Source organism: Durio zibethinus, chromosome 26, assembly GCF_047325235.1.
Source record: "Durio zibethinus cultivar Kanyao isolate XHJ-2024 chromosome 26, ASM4732523v1, whole genome shotgun sequence".
Lineage (NCBI taxonomy): Eukaryota > Viridiplantae > Streptophyta > Magnoliopsida > Malvales > Malvaceae > Durio > Durio zibethinus.
The window spans coordinates 6,720,118-6,741,355 of NC_143187.1; the positions used below are offsets into that span (position 1 = coordinate 6,720,118).

The following is a 21,238-nucleotide window of genomic DNA, read 5'->3' on the forward strand; positions in this document are numbered from 1 at the left end:
CTTGTTCACTAATAAATTGATTAATTAAATTTATATTCTCATAATCAATTCGATTAATCCTCCGATTAGATCTAAAGCAAATGCTTATGTATAAATAGCTTGGATTTTTAAAAAAAATTATTTGAATTTATCCATAATTCTTTATTCTTTATTTTTAAAAATAACCATATCCTATCCTTTTTCAAAGTTTTATTTTGATCAGATTAAATTTAAATTATAAAATTAATATAATAAATAAGATTTAGTTTATTTTTTTATTATTATTATCATGATATATGAAATTTCACTTGTAAGTGAAAAATGTGAACAAGTGGGGAAAGGGTATTTGTTTTTTTATAAACATGTGGAATGAAAAATCCTTTTAGGTCTTGGTAAGATTTGATCTTCTGTATTCCCCCACCAATGCCGACAAATGAAAAAGTCTAAAAATGGGTTGTAATCAAACATACATGCATCAAAATGCTTTTATTACCAATTAAAAAAGAATTATATTGGAAGAAATTGTCAATGTTCAAAGTGGTTAATACCTCAGCAACTTGCTGGCTTTTAGAAACTTCTTTTGCATGAGCTGCCAATAGTTATTGCACAACCCAAAGCACGAAGCTTTGAAATTTTGAAACTCATTTTCCATAATTTACTTATTTTGGTGTCCTTGTTTGACCATGTGAAAGTATTAATGTGATCAAAATTTCTGCACCTTTTCCTGTTTTTATCAAAGGGAAAAAGTTCAATTTTCTCGCTTCACATGTCAACTATATTTATCACATATTTTTAATGAATTTTATATTTTTTAATTAATTAAAAATATTTAAAAATTAAAAAAAATTTATTTTCATATGCGTTCATTGTCGATTTTTAATTATTCTCAAATAAAAAAATAAAAAAATACGAGGATAAAATTACACCCAATCAAGAAATAATGACAATTTGCTGTACCAAATTCATATCTTATCAAAATTTTCAAAACACAAGTTTTCTATGCTTTTTATTGTAGAAAATAAAAAGCATTTAAAAGTTTTGATCATCTGTGTGGAAAATTGCTTCTAAAATGGTATGTGCTTGCGAATGCATAGACATAAAATACATATAACGAAAATCAAGTATGATATAATAATCGTTGATCCATTTAATGAAAGAGTAATATTCAAATTCAACTTATTTTCTGCTTTTTAAACATTATAAATAAAAGATTAATCAAACAAATAATTTATATATGTTATTTAATAAAAAAATTTATCTATTTCAGTATAGTAGAGTTTTTAAACTTCATTTATGATATTAGTAAAATGATATATATTTATTTTTAAAAGTATATAAAAATAAAAATTAAAATAATAAAAAAAACTCATAATAATTCATTAATTTTTGACCAAAAAATTCCTAATTTTATTTGTAAAATTTAAAAATTTAAAAAAAAAAAAAAAAAAACAAACTCATCGGATCGATTGAACTGAAAATCCATAGTTAATCCAATCCAAAAGAGTACATAGAATAAGTTTTTGACAAATCGAACAAAAATTGGTTCAACCTATATAAAACCAAACAAAATCGATTTTAGGATTTATTTTATTGTTTTATTTTTAAAAAAAATTTTTGTACATGGTTGGATTTGAATATTTAATCTTTTAATTTATGTTAAAGGGCATAACATTAAGCTAAATACATATTTTTATTAAATATTTACTATATTTGATATTTATTTAATATCAAAATCATGAATTTATTATTGTCATCTTTTTCTTTCTAATTGAACCGACCGGTTGAACAAGAAAATTGACGTTTCAATGAAAATATTTGTTTTTCGTATTTAAAGTTTTGGGGATTAACGGGCTTTCACATAAAGACCCAAATCCAATTAATCAAGTTTTGTGGGTGGGGTTTCGTTAATCTGCATTGGGCTCCGTTTGAGCCCAAATTTAGTTTGGGTAAATTTCAGGAACGGAAAATACAAGGGTGAAATGGTAAATTAACTTGAGAAAGAGAGCACCAAACAAAAGCTGTAACGAATAGCAGTCACCGACTCTCTTGAAACCATAAGAAATTCCAAACATGGAAGCCGCTCCTTGTCCGATACTTTACACGCTCCGCGTACCAACCAATACCGTAACTGCAACTGTTAACAATAACAATCTTTGTCTGCTTCCTAAAAGCAATCATTGTTGGCTTCCTTCATTTTTCTCTACTTTCCCAAAAAACTTTAACTTTCACGGAAAAAATCTGCAATTCAATGGCTTTACTGCTTTCAGCTCACCATCTAGTGCCCAAAACCAAAACCTATCTCAGGAACTGGCTGTTCTTCTTGAAGTTGATGGGTAATTCATTTATAGGGCCAACTTTTTGGTTTTAATATAGTGTTTTCTCGTTTTAGTTACATTTCTTGTTCTGGGTTTTTTCCTTTATTTTTTCCAAATCAGTTATTCATCTGATTAAATTGGTGGTCTGTATTTGCCCATCTGTAATGTATACTGTAAACCTAGATTGCTATCTCTCGCTGTTTTCTTCTAATTTACTTGAGCCCTTTTTTGGAAAATTTTTTTATTTTCCTTATGTCTAGTTAATGTTTCAGTTCCTAATTGGATTATTCTTTCCTGGTTCTAACCTTAAATGTCTTCACTTTCGTGTTCCAGTATCTTACTGTAATGACAAACAATTCATTTTCTTGCTTGTGGTTTTTCTTTTTTTTTTTTTTTTTTAATTTTGCATTTTTAATTCTTTTCAGGGTCCTTATGGATGCATATCGTTTGGGCAATCGCCAAGCCTTCAATTTAGGTGCGGCAGTTGAAGTGATCATATGTCTATTGCGCAAAAGGATCTAAGTTAATACTTCAATGAATAAGCTTCACGATCATTTGCAAATGACATGCTTATTACTTAAGTTACCTTTTTTTTTCTAATACTACCAGCATTTCAAAAGCTTGGGCTTGACTGTGCAAACTGGACTGAACCTGTCTATTCGGATCTTTTAAGGTGAAATCTCAGCGAAGATAGTCTTTTTTTTTTTTGTGTATTATCATCAAAATTAGTGCATTTTGTGTATGCTATGAATGAACTGATTTTCATTATTAAGGTGCACCGGATGGGAGTTGATTTGGGTTTACACTGTGGTATATACTGGAAAACATGATTGACACTATGAATCTTGTTAAGAGGCATTTTGTGATTGCCTTCCAGGAGAAGTGCTGGTAATGAAGAAAGGATGCTGATTCTATATTTTAACCGGGTAGGTCCTCATCATTGAAAGCATTAATGCTTAGAGGTGAGCTTTGTATGTTTGCATGTTATCACACCAATTATCTGTCTTATAGTCGCCTGTACTTTGGCAGATTGGTTGGCCTACTTCATTGCCTACAAGTGAGCAGGAGCCATTTGTGAAAAACGTATTACGAGAGAAGGTAATTTGAAATGTGATAAAGAAAGGATATAACTTTTCATGGTTGTATTTGTGCTTCTGTTATCCGTTTTCTGATTTTCTCAATCCATAAAACCGTTAATCCTATTGTTGTTAAAGTCTTGAGTTCTTTTTTTTCTACACAATCTTTCTTGTAATTGTGTAAGATTTTCTTGCCATCATGTTTAGCTTGCGCTTATAGTTTAGCAAGGTTAGCTAATGGATTTATCTTCTTGTTATTGGCAGAAAAATGCACTGGATGAACTGATGTTAAAAAGTTTACCTTTACGGCCTGGAGTTGAGGAGTACGTTGTAATCTAGTTATTCTGCATGTTGGCCCTTTTTTTATGTTTTATTCATTTCTGAAAATTACTTTTCCTGCTTGGCATTAACCCTTTAAATCTGGTTTTGCCATGTGTTTTTGCAGTTTTATTGATGATGCATGCAACAAAGGAATACCTGTGATCGTCTTAACATCCTACAGTAAAAGTGGGGACAAAATTGCTCGGTATGTTCTAGTGATCACCATTATTATACTGTGTTGGTTTTGGAATATAAGAGACGTAATTCTGTTCTGATTCAAGTTTGCTGCTAGTCTTTTCTCTTTACCTATTTGCTAGAGTTGAAGATGCTTTGTTGACTGCCTGGGAGCTTGCTAATGTTTCCCTTTTATGCCAAAAAACATTAGATCTATAGTTGAAAAGCTTGGTCCTGAACGACTCTCAAAAATAGAAGTTGTTGGGAATGAGGAAGTAGATAAGAGTTTTTATGGTCAACTTGTGTTTGGTAAAGGAATGTCTTCGTCTTTGGATGAGCAACTAGCTAAGGAAGCAAGAAAAGGAGGTAGATTCTCAGTCCTTTTGTTTGGTAAAAAAATTGATACGCATTCTTTCAATTCAGCTGGTTGGTAAAAATAGGTGTTTTTCTTGCTTTATGGCCAGCTTCTGCCGAGAAACAAAGAATAGCAAAGGAGGTTGCATCCATGCTGAAAGTGAGTGTTAACATTGATACCAGCTCATCTGAAGGGTCAGACCACTTCTTTTCTCTTTTTGTTCTTTCCCTTTCTTTTTCTAACAGAGGCAGACAAAGTGAAAGGAAATCAACAACTCATAATTCATGTAACTGTTGCTTTACATGTTTGGAATAATTTCCAGTCCTGTTAAGGTGTAAATTCTGTGCTCCACTTAGGTCCTTGATTATAGCTTTACTTTTTCTGATTTATTTCTTAGCGCTCTTGTTTATTCTTTGAATGCACCAAATGCAAGATAATAATTGAATGGGAAAAATATTTGTGTCAAAGTGAGATACTAAGAATTAAAAAGAGTACTTGCAATTCTTCAAAAGCTGAAATAACTTTCTTGACAGAGTTAAAACCTAGTCCTAGTCTTCCGCGGCAAGTTAACCTCACCACTTGCAAACTAGTCAAGCACCACCACCATCAACAACTGCCATTTGTAAACATCATTAGCAACTGTCAAGAACGTTGCTAGTCAATGGTAATTGTTGAGACGGATATAAATATACCAAAATTTCCATGATTTTTAAAGCTGAGGGAGAATGTAAATGAGAAATGTTTTGACTTGTAAACTATTTTCTTGGAAATGAAAGTCGAGAAAATCATGGTAGCATTTCCATGTTTGATGTACCAAGTCAATCATTTGTCTTTAGCATTACGAACTTCAATCTGATATTGTGAATGCTATCCAGCTTGGCAAAGATTGTAGCTGCACTACGTGCAGCTGCAGAAATGGCTGGGATACCTGTCTACAATTGCATCCTGATTGCAGGAAGCAAATCTGGAGTGGCTGCAGCTGAGCAGATAGGCATGCCCCGTGTTGTGCTGAGGAGCAGGTAAGGCTTGCTTCTCAACCTTGTAAATTATGTGATGCAATTCATGCCTCTTTTCAAGTATGTGATGTAATTCATCACTTGTTTCTTTGGTAGTTTCACATCTAGAGCAGAGTTCCCTTCCGCCAATGCTATAATGGATGGGTTTGGAGGTGCGGATCTGACTATCTCTAAACTATGCAAAAAGAGATGGTCATGACTGTTGAGATGAAGTGCTGTGATCTGAACCAAGTGCCTGGGCTGCTATTTTTGTTTCTCTAGTTTGATAAATTATTGATTAGCATTTAATTTTAATGCAATCCAATGAAAACTTTTGTAGCATCACCACACCTTCATTTGTCAAGCATAAATTTTTCCAAAATTGAGTTACCACTGCAGGAACGTTGATCTTATTTTCTAAAAAGTAGACATATTCATAAGGAAGGATTGCTGCAAACCGTTAATCTCAATAGCTGGAAACTTCATGCTGAAATTCCTATAGGCATGTAGCTCAAATGACATATCCACTGCAAACATAAATGAAAGACAATAAAATTGCGTAGATAGGAGCCCAATGGGAAGAAAAGTGGAATTAGCCGCATTCGTTCACCAACAGAGAACAAAGGATTTTACAGGCGAATAGGCCTATAGCTCCTAGGAATGAAATTGTTAACAGAGAACAATGTACCGGCCGATAAATTTATTACACTCCAGCATGCCAGAAAGATCAAATGTGAATCTATGGGTGGAATAGGAGCAGCAACGGCTAGTTGCAAGAATAAACCAACTTAAAGCATCGAATTATTTTCAGCCAGAAATATCCTGGACTGTCACGTGAGAAGAAAGGAAATATCATTGATTAAATTTCTGAGAAAGTGTACAACGCAAATCTCCCTGACAACTTTGGTGTTGACCTATATAGAGCCTAGGACACAGCCAAATCCTGCATCCTGGATTGTTTTTGTCACGTATGTAAAAAAACCGTCTCTCTCTCTCTCCCTCTCCATATATTATGTCCCCATTTTTCATTAGAAAGAAAATTTTAAGTTGAATGAGGGAGTAGCTAAACCTATTTTGGTATACGTTTTACATGGGAAGACTAGCTTTTATTAAGAAAGCTCTGCTTCTTGAATTTTTGTATTTCTTCTCCGCGTTAAGTTAGGGCTTGAGTACTCAATACCACCATCAGATGCTGAAATGTTGGAAGATACAGATGACTCTGGAATTGAGCTTGTTGGATTTAGCTGATTTTGATTCCAGAAACTCTCAAAAGCCAGTGATGATTGTTGCCTGGGAGCCTCAGGAGTTTGATTGCCTTGAGCCTCTTCAGAAAGTCGCCTTAGAAGATTCATGACGGTGGGAAGAAACCTTGATGAGATAGAGATTAGCCCAGCCAGCTGGTAAGAAGGCAAACAAATAAATTGACTCAGTTTGAAAACAAGGTTCTTCTAATTTGGGCAAGGCAACTAGAAAATAGGTCCTGATGATCTTCTGTCTCATCTCAAATGTACAAGTCTGGCTGAATAATGATAGAATTTCCAAAGAACAAAAGAGAACATCATATATTGACATAAACCAACAGTAAAACGTTTAAGCACCAATTTCATCATTACATAAGTATGCTATAGGTCATGTTTCAATTGCAAGCCGAAAAGCCAAGTGGGATTTTGAAGGAACACATGCCGTGTGCACATTCACGAAGCAGTAAATCACAAGTCATAACTACAAGAACATTTGGCAAAAATAGAGAGCATTCTATCTTTCATACTCACAGTGCCATGTTGAAACTGCCCAGGGACATCCATCTGTACCCACATGGCTTTTGAGAGTAAATATGCAATAAATAGAAGCAATAGATAGAGAGGATTCCTGTTTCAGAGAAACATTATTAGCACAATAATTAAAATGATAGTAGAAAGTTAAAAAAAAAGGAAAACCCATAGAAGTATTTTGAACTGTGCTAGAAATCAGACTCTAGATGAATATCCATTCTAAGCCCAGGGCATGGGTCTGTAGGTTCACCCACTGCCTTTGGTTGTAGCAGTTCCCCAGGACTAGGGTTCTAGCCCCAGCTCCTGTTAAAGGCCAGGGTCTTTACCCCCCCTTTATATGCATAGCCCAGCAAAGATAGAAGTGAAAAAAAAAAAAAAAAAGAGGGGGGAAAAAGAAGAGATGAACTATGGACTCTAGATTAGATTAAGTTACCTTAAAAGGAGCATAAATTCATTAAATCCAAGAACAACCATTGCCACAATTGCCCATGGGGGAGGTAACCAGTTGTTACTTCGCTTGTATGCCTCCTAACGAAAAGAAATAAAATCATTAGAGAGAGAGCCTAAAGTATTTACTCAATGAGTAGCAACCTGCCCTCACAAGTACCATGAGTAGCAACCAATAGCCTTAGACAAGTACCTGTGCTGAAATAGCTTGAGTAACTGTATACTCAGTTTCTGCTTTGAACCGTCTCCATAGTGACTTGCATTGAACTGGTGTAATCAGGGTATTCTTCGGAGAAACCTAATACACGTGTGACTTCTAAATGAGGAACTTCAGTTAGATAAAAGTACATATTATATTACAAAACTAAACAACCCAACCATTACCTCCTTCCATGTACTAGAGGAAAGAGGGTCAGAAGTAGTTATACTTCTGTCTTGTGAAGATGCAACAGCCACGCTTCCTTCCATTAGGGACGAAAACAGTATGTTTTCGATTTTATCCGGTTTCTCATCCAACCGTATGGCAACCATAACAGATAACAACCTCAGAGACTGCAAACAGAACAATAGTTAAAAGTCCCTATGGTGATATGTTGAAAGTTTCACTCATGAAATAATCCAGGAAATTACCGCGGTACAAGCATCCTTAGTAATTGTCTTAATGTCTTCTTTTCCAGTCCAAACTCGTGGCATTGAATCGTTATCATGACTGAAGACAGCTGAGAACCTGATACATGCAACCAAGCAATAAATACAACAGGTTATTCTAATCAATACTAGCAATAATAAGGAATATGAAAATTAAGGTTCTCTACCTATCTTTCATGCGAATCAGAACTTTTCCAGCTTCTTCTCTTGCTTTCTTCTCCAACACATTTCTCGCATAATCTCTCAAATCTTGCAGCATTTTCTCAACTGTAGATCGGTCTAACTCAAAACTAGAAATGGCAGTTGAAAACTCAGATGCAGCAATCGCGGTCTCAAGTGTAAGAAGCTTTCTTATTGAAGCCCAGGTGTCTCGTCCAGCAGCATCAAATAGAGACTCCACTGGTTCAGATAGTGATCGAATAAGTTGTTTCTGAGCAACAATAAAATGTCAACATTTTGCTTATTTGATAAAACAATGGTGCACAGTAGAAGAAATATCTATAGATGAAAAAGAGGATAAAATATTGAAATAATAAATAAAAGGGATAATTACACTTTTAGTCCTAAATGTTTGGGGGCTTTTCTCTTTCAGTCCTAAACATTTGAAAATTGCTATTTCAGTACCAAAACTTATCATATCCTAGCACTGTTAGTCCTAACGTCAAATTTCAAAGGGATTTGACCACGGAAAGCTGACATGCATTAACAGTACACAAGTAGCAAATTGTGGCATACCAGATGGATAGTTCGTCCAACATGGCCATTAAATAATAAAATAAAATAATAAATTAACTTTTTAAAGAAAACATGAAAATGAAAAGAAATGAATGGTCAAAGTCCAATTCTACGTCTTTTTATCTTCCAAATCTCTAGCTTTGCTTCTCCTTCTATCTCCCTCTTACCTTTCTTTACTGCTGATGCCATCAACAAGAAGGCAAGCACCGGCATTCCTTTCTTGTCTTATCATTTTTCTTTTCCTCTCTTGATTTAGCCTCACTTTCTTTCTCCATTTTCATTTCACGTCCTTTCTCTCCCTGTCTCTCTCTCGTTGTCATTGTCATCCCCGAAAACTCACACAGCCTCTCTTCCTCTCTCATGACTTCCAACCCACCTTCATCTAAGATTCCCTCCACAAAGCGTCCATCAAAGTCGTCAACATCTTCAACACCATGGTCATCTATCACAAGCTCTCTGATCAATAATTTTATGGTTGTTTAAAAGATAATAATTTGTAAAATATTAGTAATATTTATTTTATAATAAATTATTATTAAATTATTAAATGAATAAATATATTTATTACTATGTAAATTTATTTTTATAATATAAATTATGTAAAAAATATTTCAATTAAAAAATAAATCTAATATATTAAATTCATAATAAAAGAAAAAAATTATATTATATATAAGATATTTAACAAATAAGAAAAATGCAAATTATTTTTAACTTATTATAATGAATATTAGTTTCAAAATATAAAAATTTATAAAATAATTACAAATTTAAAATGCAGTAAGTTTTTAATTTAGATATTAAATGAATAAAATTAATTATTATTAATTTTACATATCATTTCAGTGATAAAAATTTCTCACATTTTTATATAATAATTAAATTACTCTTCAAAGTAATAATCTAATTCCACTCAATGATTCAAGATCACCATCATATAAAATTAATACATGCTTACCAAACATAGTAATCTAATCACCATGATTTTTGGAGTGATCATCCAATATCAAACACTACCTTATGGTTAAAAGGAAAACCAAACGGGTAATTGTTCAATTTTTTTTTGGTTTAGTTACTTTGTTCATGAGAAACATTTTCCTTTCTCCAGATGATTACAATGTGTTTTGATAGTCTTAGGTTCTATTGATCTCTTGTTTTGTTCTTTGATAATGTTTCTTTTATTCTCTTTGCTAGAAAATTAAAAAAAAAAAAATCGAGTTTGATGAAAATTTTGTACAAGGAAAATGCTTTCCATTTTATTTTATTTTATATTTTGCCTTAGCGGCGCAAGCTACCCACACCCATGCGCCATTAATGCCAAGTCAGCTTTCCGTTGCCCGTTTTGTTTGGAAATTACCTTAGGACTAAAGGTGTTACAAATTGATACCATTTAGGACTAAAATAGGAAAGTTTAAACGTTTTGGACTGAAAGCGAAAATTTCACAAACGTTTAGAATTAAAAGTGTAATTATCCCTAAATAAAATTACCTCATAGGTAACCATCAATTCTGACAATTTTGCATTTCGAACAGATGATGTGTGGGCATCAATATCACGGCGAAGTTTTTCCTTTACTTTAGAAGCATCCCAATTAGCCTGTCTGATGGTAGCGTCTGTAAGAGGAGAAAATAGACTGTTAAGGCAGATAAACAAGTTGAACATAAAACTAAAGCAGTACTTCTGAAGATCGTATTATAATTTAGGCTTGCTTTGCATACTTCATTAGGCTACAAGGGTATGACAAAATTTTATTACATTACCTGCACATCCTTGGTCAAATTCAAGCATACAAGACTTGGTACATGTACGAGCAGAAGCTGCTAATCCTTCTCCTTTGTTCAGCATTTGTTCCAATTTAGACTTAAAATCTTCAAGTGCTTTGAAGCGTAAATGTCCCAACAGGTTAAGATAAGCAGGATGCACAAACTGCTCAATTCAGAAGCATACGTCAATCAGAGAAAGGAAGACTTTTTACAATATCAAAAATTCCAACAAGCTTACTTTTATGACACATACAGTAAAACCATTAGAAAACCCTACACATATGAAAACAATCCTAAAGCTAATGAACGAGCAACAACTGGAAAATTCTTACTTCAACTTAAACAGATTAGCCAGCAACAATAGTACGTTTAATTGTTAATGAATATGAGGCCTTGTAATGCTTATGTGTCAGAAGTTTTAAAACATTATGTTTAACCATTAATGCATATGAGGCCTTGCAAAACTTAAGTGTCAGAAGTTTTAAACATTATGTTTAATCATTAAAGCATATGTCAGATAGGTCTTATAATGCTTTAAGTCTTGCAAGACTTAATACATGTATGAGGCCTTATAATCAAACCATCATGTTTCAAACAGAAAACTGGTCATAGTAGCTGGAGATTATTACACCTTTCATCCTCAAAAGATATAGTATTAAGAAATCCAGTTGCAATTGCCTAGATAAGGATAGCTTCAAGCACCTCTGTTAACACCCAATAACCATTTGTGAATACTACAAACTGCTTAGAATTAAATATTAAAAGCTTGAATGTTAACTAGATACACAATCTACTTTTTCAAACAAAATAAGTATCATAGTGATAGAAGTATACAGTACTTACATCTAAAGCTTTTGACTCCAGTTGTTTCCGTTTTGCATTTCTTACACCTTCATCAAAGTAGAATGCCTCCACGTCATATCTATGTCGAAAGAAATTTTAAGTGTACAAGAAAGATTACAGCTTGCGGGAAAGAGAACAGCAGTTCAATATGAATCATGAATTTATGAAACCATTAATTCAATAAACAACAACAAGCTAACCATGGAAGTTTGATGAGTGAAGAAACCTTTCAAGTTACAAAGGCTGGTAGTATAACATGTACACTTAAAGCCATGTACACTTAAAGTCTTTACTACAGGTCTTTATTTAAACCAGAAGATTATCTGTTTGCATACAATTCAAAATTGAGATAGAGATACATGAAACAACAATTTGTTACTCAAAATTCTAGAGAGACATAAACTTACTCTGAAAAGTAGGTTTCTAAGATAGAGCTCAGCTTTCTCCCAAAGCCAGATACTGGTCCACATTGAACAGCTTCTTCCAATGCTAACCAATCCTGCACAAAATTTACTAAAGCCATTACTAAAATGGTGTATTCAATCAGTCAAAGTAAGACCTAAGAGAAAGATAGTCGTAAAAGTACCTCATCAGAGGATAAGTGAAGGAGTTTCTCATTTGCAATCTCTTCACAACGAACTGTGGCAACCATTACCTGATGAACATGATGGAAAGACATTTACTTATATGATAAACAAAGAAATGCTATTTGGATAGAAAAAAAAGGATGAAGAGAAAACCTTGTGAGCAGGAAGATCCAGATCCTTGTTCTCTTTTATAACTTTCCATATCTCTTGTGCGCTAAAAGAGAACCCAGAGGCAGGGACAACACCCCGTCTATCACCAGCAAGTCCTCCCGGAGAAATAGAATTGAAAAAGCACAGCCTTAGTTGAGCAACCTGTGTAAGAATATATCAGATGAGACTGCGAGGCTCTAAAACCTTTTTTTTATCTAATACAAATTAAAATGCTAGTTTAGCATCAAGGTCTAGGATTCTACTCACTCTCCCCCTCTCCCCCCCCCCCCCCCCCCCCTCTTTATCATGCCTACTCCAATGAACTGAAAGGGGGAAACAAAGAAAGAAAAGGGATCATGATGCCCAAAACCCAATTATTTGGTTAAACTAAGCAACAAGAAAAGACTTAACAACAGCCTCTGAAAGTCAATTATAGAAAATAATTTGAAGCAAGATAAAACTTCATTAACAAGAGAGTGAAAGACTACCTGCTCTTTGAACTGCTCCTCTTTTTCTTCAAAGCTTGATAAAGCAGTGACCTCCACCTTCATGTCAAAGTTCAAATGTGAAATAATGCTTATAACTATGTAGTAATATGCAAGTAAAATACAAAAGTGACAAGCAAAAAGGAAAAAGGACATCTTCTTACATTAAAGAATTCACTGAGGGGTGTATCTTTATGGGACTCAGGTTTACTAACTGCATTCCATATCTGCAGTAATCCTCACCAATTGAAATTTTAATAAAAGATAGACAGACAGAGAGTGAGAGAGAGCGAGGAAGAAAGGAAGAAAGGAAGAAAATAGAGAAATCTATACATAATGTTACCTTTTGAATATCTTCCCTAAGGATAGGCTCCAAATATTCAAGTGGGGTCTACAAAAACAGTCATAAAAAAAAATTAAAAAGTATATCTCAAAGGTTTTAGCATAAAGCCAGAAAGTATCACAAATTAGTTTAGAAGAAAATGAAAAGGCATTAATCCATACCTTTGTCTTATCACGTATAACAAACAGCAGTGTTGTTTTCCGGGGGCTAAATAATCGTGTCATAACCTAGATTATGAATAGCAACAAGACTATTAAGCACAATAAACAAAGCAGAAATCCAGGGGACAAAAGAATTAGGTACACACTAGAGTACCTGAAAAACTGTTTTCAGAAGTGGTTTGTTGGCAGCGTGCTCCCGACCAATATCATGACACCACCTATATCAATATCTAATATCTGATTAATACCTAAATTTATTTCTTGCATCCTTTAAAAAAAAAAATCAGATGCCATAAAAGCCAAACCCACACAAGACCATTGAAAAGCACCAAAAGGATATAAAAGAAATGGATAAAAACAATGATGAGAAAAGAACTATGATCTATTTCAATGGATCAAATTTACAATTGGAGCTATATTCCAGATTCTCCTAAAGATAAACTTAAACTAACATGTTATAACATTATTTATTTCTAATTCAGGATTTATTTGTGATCAAAACAAGAAATGAAAAAAGAATACCACCACCAGAGCCCAAAAGAGCAATGGAGGCAACTCATCCTGCCATATAGATAGGCATTCCTTCTACTGCTAGAATTTGGACAACCTGGTCAGGCCAATCAATTGATGTTTGCATACATGCAAGATATTGAGAACTTTAAATCTTGCTTCACACATTCTTGGTGAAAGTTTAAAAATGTGCAGGTGATGTTCATCAACTGAAGGCTATAAAACACCAACAAATCCAAAACAAAATACAAAGAAAAGACATAATGATAGGTTAAGTAGCGTTCTATATCAACTGAAGGCTATAAAATACCAATAAATCCAAAACAAAATACAAAGAAAAGACATAATGATAGGTTAAGTAGTGTTCTATAAAATCCAGAAACATAAGCAGCAAATTTCACTTTTGAGACAACAGACCCTTAATTCTTTTACCCAGTCATTCTCTAGAAAGTCTAATGCCGGTTCATTGCCAAGATTTCTACAGATTACATAGCTTGAGCCCTGTAAGCTCCAACCTAATGCAAGTAACAATCAAATGCACAAGCCATTAAAGCATCTATTTAGATAATTACATGTTTATTAGCACAATATCTGCAATGGCCAAGGCAAAAAGGGCACTTTGTTTCTCAAATGTAGTGTCATCCTGAAAATAAAATAAAAAAAAAAAAAAATCAGTGTACAAATAGTGACAAAGAAATGTAACTAATGGAACATAAATGAACAAAACTGCAGTTGAAATAATTAATTAATTGGCATTTTTTATGTAGTCATATATAAATTAAGGTGTCCTTTACAAAATCAAAACACCTAAATGCTTCCATTTCAGTCTTTGTGTTTGTGTGTGTTGGTAGGTTGGCTGAGGGAATAAGGCGAGGTACGGCAAATAGGATTTGAGATATACATTCAGTTAATGCCCTAGCCAGTACATGCTTATATGACCATATCATGCCAAAATAAAACAAATTCTGAGGACATTGAACTCAATCAATTTGATTCAAGCTGTGTTCTTACTGATAGAGCCTTCCCCTTCAAAATGAAACCACTATAAAGCCTGCTTCATTGATACAAATACTTTTATCTTCAACAAGCAAAAATATTTTAAAAAAGGCTAGTTACCTCGCCTCTTTCTCTTCCATCAGTACCTTCCAAATCCATGGCAACTGTGAAAGGCTCTATGCCGACACAGTGTGCAATCCAAATACCCTTGGTAGTTTGACTCCTGCAATCAAATTAGATCAATTTACATATCTATCATATGATAGAGAAAATAAAAGCAGAAAGAGTACATAACAGAGCAATAAGATAAGTGTAAATATTTATTTCTTTTGAAACCATAAAAGTTGACAGATAAAAGAACACACCTTCCTCTGTACGCATCCATCTCCCTAAAATTTGTATGGAAAAGATGATTTAACAGGGTGCTCTTCCCTATCAAGAGAAGACAAAGCCTTTTAGTCTATAAGACATACACCCTTATGAGCAATAAGTTGTATAGAGAGCGAAAGATCTAAAGATGTAGGATGCCATCCCTATATTCCATGTGCCTCAGAAAATATTACAACAGGCGTTATTAATCTAACGGGATTACCAATGAAACAGAACTTAGGGAGAAAACTGAAAGAATCTAACAGTTACGTATAAAAAATTATAATGGAAGGATAAATGGTAATCACTAATATTCAATATATTAGCATGCAATTTCTCTTCCAAAATCCGCTAAACTTCACAGACATGCTCAGTGTTTACATTAGAGATCGTGAGAAAAGCACGGTTAGAAAAGTTTGAATGCAAAGATTCACCCACAGAGATAATAATTATGCACAAAAGCCGAATTCAACTAAACACAATGAATCAACTTCACTAAAAATTCAGTCACATTTTAGTATTAACATAAGAGAATCCAGTATAGAAACTCGAGTTGCTCGCATAAATGAAGTATTCAAGTAGGTCAAAATTGAAATAAAATAAGTGTTGCACAAATTTTGAATCTTTTACTAGAATTACAATGATAACTAATCCGAGCAACTTCAACGAAATAAAAATTGGCGTGCAGGTCAAAGAAACAAAACGAAGTAAAGCTCTAGTCTAAACGAATCGAAACGCAAAGCACCGCTACTCTGGGGGCCCATGATAGCAACGACGGCATAAGAGAGGCCACAGTTAGAGAGTTTAGTGGTCCGCATGAAGTTGTCGAGTCCAGCCACATTGAACCCTCCATCTCCGTCGATCAATTGCGTCGAGCAACAATGGTCTATTTCCGCCATCTCCGAAACCGGATCAAGGATTCAAAAAAAGAAAAAAAACTAGAGAAGAATCAAAGATGGATCTCTAAACACAGAATAAATAATAACGAATTAGGTTCTCGTTTTTCTTGGTTTTGGTGAAGAAGAATCAGATACTGCAGACAAAGCTTTTTTCTTTAACTTTTCTTGATGGTTAAGGTTTCGCGGATCTAAGAAGACAGGCTATAGAAAAGGAGAAGAGTAGAGAAGAAGGATGCAAAGAGAAGCAGTCTTTATGCTTGTGACCGGAGTCTGCGGGGTTGCCCAGAATGTCTTTTGCTTTCTTGCTTTTTGTTTTTTGTTCTTTTGTTTTTTTTTTTTTTTACTTTTTGGCAACGATGGAAATTTGATAATTGCAATGATGGAAATTCATTTGGTCAGGTGGGTTGAATCGGGTCAGGATTTTGATGGACTAAATAAATAAATTAATTAGTTTTAATAGATCTTGTCTTATGCATTTTTATATATGTGAAATGTTTTTTTATGTAATTTGAACAAATGGATTAATTTTATATATTTTTATAATTTTTGTATTTCACAAGCGGATTATTGTACTATAACATGTGTTTTTTATTTTTTATATTTACCAATTAATAATCTTTTAATTTCATTAATAAATTTTTAAAAATTCCATCCACATAATTTTTCAAACTGCTATTTGTTTTTTATTGAAAAATATACATTCAATTTTTTTAATGCAATAGTTTATTAATGGATAAAGTGATTTATTTAGGTGAATCTTGTATTTTTTTTTTTTAAGGATAAAACATGCCTCAATCATAAATTAATCAATTGTATGGACTACGGAAAATTTCATTAAGAACTCAAACATTGCTCATCTTATTAATATGACGTTCCGATGTTCAATTTCATTAGAATAACTTTATCCCCCTCCCCCCCCCCCAAAAAAAAAAAAAAAAAACTTTATACTTTAATTTAAATAGCAAAAGCAAATAAAAGCTTCTATGAAACTAAATGCAATTTATATTCAACATTAATTTATATGTGTAAAAACTCATATTCATGTAAATAAACATGTAGAGAAAGTTATAATACAATTAAACTTAAATTATTAATTATTACTTCATTCATTTCAAAAAGATTGTTTTATTATTTTTTTGAAGTCGAATTAATTCAATTTTGATAAACTTTCTTAATACAATTATAAAATTAAAAATAATAATTTCAAAACATATTTTTTACATTTTAATTGAATATAACATTTTAAAAAATAATAATCAAAGTTAAATTTATTAAAAAATCAAACAATAACAAATAAAATGAGATAAAAGAAGTATTCCTATTTTAGGGTTTACTAACAAAAAAATTATTGAAAGAAATTTTATGAAATATTATGAGAAATTATTAAATATATTTTTAATAAAATTTTTAAATTTCACAAATAAAATAAGGTGACACATCTTCAATGAGATATGTATCAAATTTTTAATATTATTTATATAATTAAAAATTTATATTGATAATGTATCGAATATTAATTCAAACATTATTTTTTATTTTTTATTTTTTTCAAAATTATGCCCCATTAAATAAATGGTATTTTAATTATCAGTGGAAAAAAAGGCATGTTAATTCTGAAACCAAAACAGTCAAAGCATGCACCTATTCATGCACTTGCTATAGTTCTTGCTACTAAACGCTGTCGTATCAACTTTATTTTATGCAGCAGTTTTTTATTCCACAGAAATTAGCAGGTTGAGACTTTTGAGTAACCCCAAATTTCCAAGCGCCACCAAACTCTACCGCCGGCCACCCGTAACGAGGATCGGATACTCAGGTCAGAAAGAAACCTTTTAACAGTTACTTTCCGATTTTGCTAAAAAACGGTTATTGCTCTTGATTTTGGATCAATAAATTTGAGGGACAACGAGACAAAATTTTGTATTTTCCTTTTGAAGAATTGAATTTTATTTAGGGTTACGGTTTTGCCAATATTCAATTTTGTTTTTTCAACCCTTGATTTTTACAGGTGATTTGTGATATAATTGAAATTGATTAGAGATTTGATTTCAAAATGATTCTTTGTCTTAAAAAAATGGGTTTCGCTTGTTTATTGAGATTTCTCCTAAGAAAAAGCAGGGCCTTTTGGGATTCTATTGTTAGGATTTATCTGGTTTACCATTGCTGATTTCCTAGGGTAGAATTATAAGATTTTGTTTTACGAGCTTTTTGGTAATTGATTTATTTACTATGTTACTGGTTATCAGGTTTAGATTCGTTTTTTTTTTTTTTTTTTTGTGATGCCATTAACGTGGTTATTAAGAATTTCTGCATATAAAGCTTAGTTCTGAACTATTTTGCATGTAACATCCTTGATGAATTCTGTGATATGTTGTTAGATTCGGATAGAAGAAGATGAATGGAGATATCCCCAACATAAAGAAATGGGTAGTTTTCTATCCTGTTTATATTAATTCGAAGAAAACGGTAGCTGAGGGTAGACGAATCAGCTTGACCAAAGCATGTGAAAATCCCACTTGTGCTGAAATCGCTGATTGCTGCAGCCATCTCAAACTTGCGAATGCCATTGAGGTTTGTTTTTGTATCATTTGTGATGTCAATTATTTCAATCCACTTTGTGTACCTTTTTCATTGTGGAATCTAGGCCAGAAATAGAAAGCCTCTAATATGAACTTTTTGTGCTTGATTAGATTCTTGAGGTTTTGAGTCACTTATAAGTATTTCCCTCAATGATTTCAAAATTCACCAAGGACAGCCACCAACATTGTTCTCAGTTCTAACAAATATATGCATTTCCCTCAGTGACATTCAAAATTAACCAAGGGCGATCACCAACGTTATATATTGCATTCTTTGAGGATTTAAATCGGTTATGTCTCTGAGGAAAGGATGCCACAAGCATGGTTTTTGGGTTTTTCATGCACTTCTCCTTTCATAATTCAAGGATCCATCTGAGAGTAGTGGGTCTTACCCATTGTTTCTTTTTATATTCCTTCTGCCCAGTTTCAGAAATCAGCCTATATTAGACATTTCAGACTTACCATTATCGACATTTTGTAACTTGTAAACGTTTTTTTCCCAGCCATCAATTTACCTGAAAAGAAGGTTCAAGGTTGACCTTAATGTCATTGACCTGCTACCTTTAGAGCAATTTATTAGCTAAATTATTTCTGCATCCCATAAAATAACAATATGCCTATTGACTTGTAGAAGAACTTGGGGCACTCAAAAAACAAATGCCAAATATCTTCCCCGCTCACTCTTGCTGTGTGCTTAGTTGATTTGTTACTCTGTTAATAGTTAAACAAACTTGTTCTTGCTACATGGTTGTATAAATATAACAGATGATTTTTCTGACTATTGCAGATTGATAAGGCATACCCGCGTGATTTCATGCAGAGAGGGAGAGTGAGGGTCCAATTGAAAAAGGAAGATGGTACTTTATGCAATCCAGCCATTTCCTCCAGTAAGTATAAAATAATCCTTATGCCATTTCAGAGCCGGATTGTAGAATAATACATTGAATTCTTTGAAAAATGCTATACATTTTCATAGAAACATGTGTGGGAGTATAAATTGGGTTCATAAGTGAGTTATTTGATAGTTGTTCCCCTGCCCCTATGCTGCTGCATAAGTTCATTTGAAGTAAGGCACTTTCAATCTTTCATTTCTCCAAATTAGATCATTAAGGGGGAACTATTTCCTTTGTCTTATTGGTTTCATTAATTAAAAAGGATAAAAGAATAGTGCCAAAATGGATTTGACTAAATTGTAACAGAGAGATCTCCACTATGAAAGATCCTACTTACATAATTTGTTTGGATATATTGCAGGAAAACAGCTGATGCTCCATGTTGCGGAGTTGGTACCTAGACATCCTGGGAGGACCAAGAAGCAGGAAGCTCCATCCACATCAAGTACTGCTGGGCCTTCAAAGTCTGGGAAGGGTGGAAGAAAAAAGCGATAGCTTCTGCACTCCTAATGAAGCAGAAGTTTTTTTTTTTTTTTTTTTTTTTATGTGGTCCAACTCTTGGATGGATTTCCCTTGAACATGTTAAATTTCCCATCAAGTTAAACGTCTTCAAGTTACATGTTTCCAAACAAATTCCTCAAATTCTTGATACATCAATCATTGAACCCTTGACTTAAGTGCTCTTTAGGGTTTGGCTTCTCAAATGGCTGCTTACAGGACATATGATTGTTAAATTAAATAAATATATAAGTAAAACTTAAATCCCTCACAATATTCCTCTACCAGTGTTTGTACTTCACATAAACGCTCGTGGAAAGTATTACCCTTTTTCTTTCATTTTTCAAATTTTCTGGTTTCTTTATTTTGCTAATCCTATTGTTTGCTTTTTGCAACAACACTTGTTGAATGATGGGTGGCTGTAGAATATAGATGCGAGTAATGGACAGTGATATGGTGAGATGTGTATATATTATATATCTATGCATATCGGAATGGATGGTTGGATATTGAATAAGAGTGAAAAAATTTGATCTTTATTTGGTTCGATATCTTTAGAATCGAGTGTTTAAAGTCTATCTATGCAAAAGAAAGAATCGGTCTCTTCACAGAGCGGATACTTTATATCTCAGTACGTCCAACCCAACCCTATTAACTCATTGGTATGGTTTATCTATGAAGTTTTGTTCCATAATTAGTTTTCAAAGTCAAAGAAGTATGGCCATTAAAATGTGCAAAATTGGAAAGAAAAAGGCTATATGGTGAGCGAATTGCTAGTGGAAGGGGCTTGACTCCACGAACCAACCTGTCATTGCTACGTCTGCAGGCTTGGGCAAAAGTTCAGACAGTGTACAACGTTTTCATTAAAAAAAAAAAAAAGATTGTAATGCAATAATTGAAGGGGAAAACAAAATTAGCAATGGTTAAAATCTAGCAATTATACTAAATTGAAAAGGTTTCTAACCAAATTAGGCATTTGTTGGCCAAAAGAAAAAAAGAAATACTATCAATTTGGATTGAAAATTTGATAAATCATTTAGCATTTTGTTTTGTGGAAATCAACTTTTGAAAATCCAAAATAAGCAACATTAAATCTTGAAGTGTATGAATCCATGCACTTGCAATAAATGTTGCTTTATTAATGCAACTGTTGTAAATATTCAAGTACTGTGATATCTAGTGTATGTGGATATTTCCTATCTCATTATCATTTTCATCATTGTCCCCAAAATTTAATACTAGAGGGAGTCCCACAACAGCTTTGATGGCCTTACTCTTTATCATTCAAGATGTTGCTCTCATTGTGGCCTTTTCTTTTTTTTTTTTTTTTTTACAGTCACATTAC

At 33.0% G+C, this 21,238-nt stretch overlaps 3 protein-coding genes across 8 annotated transcripts; 2 read left to right on the forward strand and 1 right to left on the reverse strand.

Moving 5' to 3' along the window:
• The first annotated feature begins 1,986 nt into the window (after positions 1-1,986).
• On the forward strand, positions 1,987-6,771 carry LOC111274786 (Haloacid dehalogenase-like hydrolase (HAD) superfamily protein). Of its 3 annotated transcripts, XM_022859691.2 has the most exons (11): positions 2,002-2,312; positions 2,720-2,769; positions 2,904-2,967; positions 3,172-3,220; positions 3,324-3,392; positions 3,635-3,693; positions 3,816-3,896; positions 4,077-4,231; positions 4,330-4,414; positions 5,096-5,239; positions 5,333-6,771. In XM_022859691.2, the coding sequence occupies exons 1-11, from the start codon at positions 2,050-2,052 to the stop codon at positions 5,433-5,435; spliced, it is 1,122 nt and encodes a 373-aa protein (XP_022715426.2). In that variant the 5' UTR covers positions 2,002-2,049; the 3' UTR covers positions 5,436-6,771. The 3 variants fall into 3 exon arrangements, with proteins under 3 accessions (XP_022715427.2, XP_089611887.1, XP_022715426.2); XM_022859692.2 differs by lacking the exon at positions 5,333-6,771 and having other exon boundaries at positions 1,987-2,312; positions 4,330-4,552; positions 5,096-5,234; XM_089755761.1 differs by lacking the exons at positions 5,096-5,239; positions 5,333-6,771 and adding an exon at positions 4,754-4,884 and having other exon boundaries at positions 1,987-2,312; positions 4,330-4,552.
• Positions 6,051-16,207, reverse strand: LOC111274785 (protein ROOT HAIR DEFECTIVE 3 homolog 2-like). Of its 2 annotated transcripts, none has more exons than XM_022859689.2 (22): positions 15,770-16,207; positions 15,021-15,087; positions 14,776-14,878; positions 14,232-14,302; positions 13,304-13,367; positions 13,150-13,215; positions 12,989-13,036; positions 12,810-12,872; positions 12,649-12,705; positions 12,164-12,322; positions 12,010-12,078; positions 11,831-11,922; positions 11,424-11,502; positions 10,578-10,743; positions 10,306-10,430; positions 8,250-8,512; positions 8,065-8,161; positions 7,819-7,986; positions 7,628-7,732; positions 7,421-7,515; positions 6,988-7,084; positions 6,051-6,612 (listed from the first exon to the last, which is right to left on the reverse strand). In XM_022859689.2, exons 1-22 carry the CDS (start codon positions 15,921-15,923, stop codon positions 6,325-6,327), a joined length of 2,496 nt encoding a protein of 831 aa, XP_022715424.1. In that variant the 5' UTR covers positions 15,924-16,207; the 3' UTR covers positions 6,051-6,324. The 2 variants fall into 2 exon arrangements, with proteins under 2 accessions (XP_022715424.1, XP_089611886.1); XM_089755760.1 differs by having other exon boundaries at positions 15,664-16,207.
• Positions 16,208-17,586: 1,379 nt separating this feature from the next.
• LOC111274787 (signal recognition particle 19 kDa protein) lies at positions 17,587-20,097 on the forward strand. 3 transcript variants are annotated; one of them, XM_089755814.1, is made up of 4 exons: positions 17,587-17,739; positions 18,302-18,494; positions 19,290-19,389; positions 19,757-20,097. In XM_089755814.1, the coding sequence occupies exons 2-4, from the start codon at positions 18,318-18,320 to the stop codon at positions 19,888-19,890; spliced, it is 411 nt and encodes a 136-aa protein (XP_089611940.1). In that variant the 5' UTR covers positions 17,587-17,739; positions 18,302-18,317; the 3' UTR covers positions 19,891-20,097. The 3 variants fall into 3 exon arrangements, with proteins under 3 accessions (XP_089611940.1, XP_022715428.1, XP_089611941.1); XM_022859693.2 differs by having other exon boundaries at positions 17,609-17,761; XM_089755815.1 differs by lacking the exon at positions 17,587-17,739 and adding an exon at positions 17,982-18,134.
• Positions 20,098-21,238: the final 1,141 nt, after the last annotated feature.